The sequence below is a fragment of the Dipodomys spectabilis genome, unplaced genomic scaffold, assembly GCF_019054845.1.
Source record: "Dipodomys spectabilis isolate Male_0828 unplaced genomic scaffold, ASM1905484v1 ptg000635l, whole genome shotgun sequence".
NCBI classification, from domain to species: Eukaryota; Metazoa; Chordata; class Mammalia; order Rodentia; family Heteromyidae; genus Dipodomys; species Dipodomys spectabilis.
In genome coordinates, this window is record NW_024871312.1 from 42,626 (window position 1) to 47,880 (window position 5,255).

General features: G+C 48.7%; 1 protein-coding gene across 1 annotated transcript; it reads right to left on the reverse strand.

The window, feature by feature from the left end:
* Positions 1 to 1,207: 1,207 nt before the first annotated feature.
* Positions 1,208 to 5,104, reverse strand: Jrkl (JRK like). The gene is made up of 2 exons (XM_042671505.1): positions 5,050 to 5,104; positions 1,208 to 4,592 (listed from the first exon to the last, which is right to left on the reverse strand). The coding sequence occupies exon 2, from the start codon at positions 4,555 to 4,557 to the stop codon at positions 2,983 to 2,985; it is 1,575 nt and encodes a 524-aa protein (XP_042527439.1). The 5' UTR covers positions 4,558 to 4,592; positions 5,050 to 5,104; the 3' UTR covers positions 1,208 to 2,982.
* Between the last annotated feature and the right edge of the window lie 151 nt (positions 5,105 to 5,255).

The window sequence follows — 5,255 nt, forward strand, 5'->3', positions numbered from 1 at the left end:
TACGTCATTTCTATCATCTTGTTTTGTCTGCACTTTGTGAGCTTACAGTGGAACTACATGTTCATGTTTTAAGCACATGTGTGCTTTTCTACCCTGATCTTGAGGTGCTTCCCGAAGGTAACCTCTCTTGCTAGCAGTGGAGCATACGGCAGTTCTGCTTCACTGGGTTTAAGCATAACAAAGAATCCTACTTCCCTCACAAATCCTCTGGCTCCCACCAGGATAAAATTACTCAGAAAAAGTAAGCTAACTTATCCCACTAGCTCCTGTAAATAAATCTACTCTCGCAGAGTTCCTGGCTACTGGAAGTGTAGGAAACTGTGTTGAGCAGGCAGCTTCTGGCAAGTTCTGTGTCATGGCATACCAACTAGAGAAGGAAAAACAAAAACACCCCGTGACATTCCAGAGAACACAACCCGTGACTAATCTGTTTCCTGCAGTACTGGAGACTGAACCCAAGGCTTCACACAGACTAGGCAGGTGCTCTACCACTGGGCCACTCCTCCAGCACAGCTAATCTTTGAAGGGAGAAACAGATGAACAGCACCTTAAGTGAGGAACCGCCAGTGTAGGGAGCAGGAACACGATTTGACTTAGATGGTAGATTTAGTGCCCACACAACTTTTGCCATCATCCATCAAGGGGTACCAACCAACGATCAAGCACATCTAACCTGGTACCAACATTGCACGTGTGAGAAAAGGCAAAAGCAGAAATTACGGGGCCCACAGGAGACCCAGCAGCCCGGGACGAGGGTGCTGACCGGCACACTACAAAGCACGCCTCACCCTGGCTACCTCTACTTCTCCCTCCTTACCCCAACTGCTTTCTTCTGTCTGAATTTAACCTCTGCCTTCTCAGCACCTTGGTGCCCTGGGAGCTTCTTCCCTTTTTTCTGTTGGGTCTGAGAACTTCATGCTCAAGGCAGTGAGCAGCAGTGGCCCCAGGCCTCTACCGGAGCCAGACTGCCATGTTGGCCGCACAGTGCCAACTCCAAACCTTCCACAGACCTGCTCTTGAACTGCCCACCTTCCCACACAGAGTTCATCTGATTTGTAGTAAGAAAGGATGTTCACTACGCATTTGCTAAGTGGAATCAGAAAACAGGCAGTAATGCTTAAAATCACAGCCTAATAGTAGCATTAAGTCTGATATGGCTGCATTTCAGTAAATCCAGACATAAATTAAGGAAGCTGTGCAGTACATATTTCATTAGAAAAATCATTTTATTAATTATGTTATATACATTTTACTTAATACAGAATTTGTAACTATCTGATTCAATATATATATATATATGTAATTTTTCATATTGAACACTGAGACAATTTATACAATGAACAAAGTTTAAACATTTCTATTTTAAATAAGTCTGTCAAAATCTAGATATATATGTGTGTGAATATGCGAATATATATGTTAGTTAAGAGAAACTATAGAAAGTTTAAAAACTTTAAAGCTTCAGAATTCTAAGAAAACCACTATAAAATGTTAAGTATTTCAATGAAAAATTAAATCTTTCAAAAATGACTAAGAACAAATCTATATTTTTTTAATGCTGGACCCAAACATAACATGGAACTATTTAGGTTTTAAATTATAAATTGTTAATTTTAACATTTGCAAAATATTTTCAGTGTCTTGAATAGCAAAAGTTTAAGAAAATTTATCAAAACTCTAGCTCAGATGAGAAGAACGATCCCTTTTAGAAGTGTCAGAGCAATAAACAATGCAATTTTCTTCTCTCTGGCACTTGGCAGTAGGGACACAAACACAGGATTTATTTAAAATAATAAAAAACTTATTTGTTTCTCCTTTTCATTTCAAGTAAAATGGCTAGGTATGACAAAATGTTTCAAATTATAGATCAAGTATCCAAATGTTCAGTAAATAAACAAAAACATAGTACCTTTCAAAGTCCCAAGATGTTCCCAAATATAAGAGGGAGTTGGTATCTTTACATGTAACATTACAGAACCTATGCTATCATTGGATGAATAATCCTATACTGTTATCAAATTTATCATAAAATGAGGCCAAATTAAAACAAACCTATACATTCAACCAATATAAATAAACTTAAGTTTGTGGAATAACTGTCTTCTACATATTAATAGAATACCTATTACATACCAGCTTTCCAATAGTCTCCATTCCTTTAATTAAATTTGATATATTTATTTCATTCCCAGAATTATCTCCACTCCTTGCCATCCACACAAAAGTAAGAAATGGAAGTATGATTTCTAAAATTATTTAACAATTCATAGATTATAACTTCATTTTAATTATTATGGTCATTTAAAAATCTAACAATATATAGCTTTCCAATCTTGTCAGCCTATAGACACAATCATTTAACACGATTAGCACAAGAAAAGATTGCTATAGCAGCTTTCACAATTCAAGCAAAAGACTTCAGGAAAGTGCTCAATCTGCTCACTGTTTTTTTGTGTTTTTTCATTTGTTTTTCTTTTTTTTTGGTGCTAATACACTGGGCTTGAACCCAGGTTTTTCTGCTCCTATCTCACTCTGCCAATTAAACAACACTCCCAGTCCAGTTTGTCTACAGGTTTAGAAATATAATCTCTTGGATTTTTCTGTCCTGGCTGGCTTCAAACTGCCATCTTCCTAGATGGCAGCCCCCTGAGTAGCTATGATTCCAACAGCAGAGAGCCACCAGCACCCTGCTATCCCTAACTTCTGCTAGAGAGTCTGGGGAATGTTACTCTGACAGAATGATGACTGCTGATTTACAAAAATGAACAGACACAGACATGTAATTTACACCTATACCAATTAGCTCCTGACCATGTATACAAATAAAGGGCTAAACACATTATGAAACACATAATTCTCAAACTATTTCAGATACATTTCACAGGACTGTTGTAAAAACTCACAACACAAAGAAAAAAAAGCACAGTGTTTAGTGATGATCACAAATACCATTTACGGAACAATGATGAAACTGCAATGTCATTACTGACTTGAGTTTGTCATCTTCTGTTTATTTCTGATGGTGGCTCGGAGTTTACGGATGACCAGCCTATCGGGTAGAATCATGTCGCCTTGTTGTTCTAGGTAATCTAATAGATTCTCAGTCCACTGGAGGGCAGCTGCATGATCTATATGCTTCTCTGGAACCAGTTCTGTGTCCTCCTCCTCATTTTCACTGGACTCATCTGTCTGGCCTTGGGCTCTCTTGATGATTTCAGTGTCGGTTAACACCTCGTAACCTGGCTCAGTACTGTCCACTTCAAGCCATCTTTCAATGTTCTCAGTGGTGGGGCTTTCCAGTCCTCTGGTATGCTGTAAAAGGGTGGCCACAGTAGCCACAGAAATATCTTCTTCATCAAAGACCAACCCTTCTTTCTCCTCTATGGTGGGGAGAATCTGCTTCCAAGCTCTGCTAATGGTAACCGGCTTCACCAAGTTCCACGCCATGGCTACTTCATAAAGTGCGTCCAGCAGAGTTAACCTCTTCCAGAATGATTTCAGGTCATTGCCTTCTTCCAGATTGTTCTGCAGAAGGCCTGCCCGATAGTTCCTCTTGGTCGCTGCTATGACCCCCTGGTCCAGGGGCTGAATCAGTGGAGCCACATTGGGTGGTAAATACTTGGCAAAGATCTGGCCATCCTCTGACCGCAGAACGTTTTCATTTGGGTGCGTTGGCGAATTACCCAGCAGCAGCACAGCCTTTTCCTGCAAGCCTTTGGATCTTAAGTGCTCTCGAACCTGTGGCACAAAGATCTTATCGAACCACTGTCGGAAAATGGAAAGGTCCATCCATGCACCTCTCCGGCTGAAATAGGAGACGGGCAGGTTCACGGTATCGGTTGCCTTGAAAGAGCGAGGCTTCTTGGCTCTGCCCACCACACACAGCTTCAGTTTGTGCAGACCTGTTGCGTTGGCACAACACATGACAGTGATTCTTTCTTCCGAGGACTTGTGCCCGGGGACGGAGCCTTTCCCTCTGATGCCGGAAGTCCTGGCAGGGAGACACTTCCAGAACAGCCCGGTCTCGTCCGCGTTGTAGATCTGTTCGGGCTGCAGATTCTCTCGCTCGACAAAGTCTCGGAAGCTGTTACAGAAGTCCTCCACGGCGGCCTCGTCTCCGTTCGGCCTCTCGTTTCTGATGTTGATCTCCCGGATGCTGTGCCGCTGCTTAAAGCGGGTGAGCCACCCGGCGGAGGGGTTGAAGTCGCCGTCCATGCCCAGGGCGTAGAAGAAGAACTCGGCCCTTTTGGCACAGATGGGCCCGGACACGGGGTGGCCCCGGGCCCGCTGCTGGTTGAACCACTCGAGCATGGCGCGGTCCAGCTCCTCGTACATGGACGGCTTCATGGACTTCCGCTTGGCCAGCAGGCTGGTGGAGTCGGAGCTGCTGGCGTAGCTGATGATCTTCTCCTTGTTCTTCCGGATGTCGCGGACCGTGGTCTCGCCGATGCCGTACACCGCGGCCAGCCGCTTGGGCGAGGCCCCGTCCTCCAGCTTCCGGATGATGTCCAGCTTGTCCTTGATGGTCAGCACCACGCGCTTCCGCTTCCCCGACATGGCGCCGGGCCCCCGCCGGGGCGAGGAGGCGCGGCCTGGAAGAGGGGGCAGAGGGGTGACCGGCGGCCGCGCGAGACGGCCCTGCCGGGCCCCGGGTTCGAACCCAGCTCGGCGCGCGGCCCGGGCCTCCCTGACCCCCGACCCCCGGGCCTCACTGACTCCCGACCCCCGGGCCTCGCTGACCCCCGACCCCCGGGCCTCGCTGACCCCCGACCCCCGGGCCTCGCTGACCCCCGAACTCCCCCCCCCCACACCACGGGCCTCGCTGACCCCGTCCTCCCCCCCCGGCCCCACGCTCCCGCGGGCCGCAGTCACGCCGGCCCTCGGAGGCCGTCCCTCGCGCCCCCGCCCGGCCCTCGGACGCCGTCCCTCGCGCCCCCGCCCGGCCCTCGGACGCCGTCCCTCGCGCCCCCGCCCGGCCCTCGGACGCCGTCCCTCGCGCCCCCGCCGCGGCCCTCGGAGGCCGTCCCTCGCGCCCCCGCCGCGGCCCACCTCGGAAGCAGCGACTCCACAGCGCTGACAGGCGCGCGCCGCCCCGCCCGGCGCCGCTCCGGAAGCCGCCCGCCGCCGCCCCGCCCCGCCCCCGGAGGCGGGACTTCCCCTGCCAGCCGGAAGTGGGCGGGGCGTCCTCTGCGCGCCCGAAGCCGGGCGGGGGCGGGGGCGGAGGCGGGGCGCTTTGAAGGGTGAGCGCGCGAGGG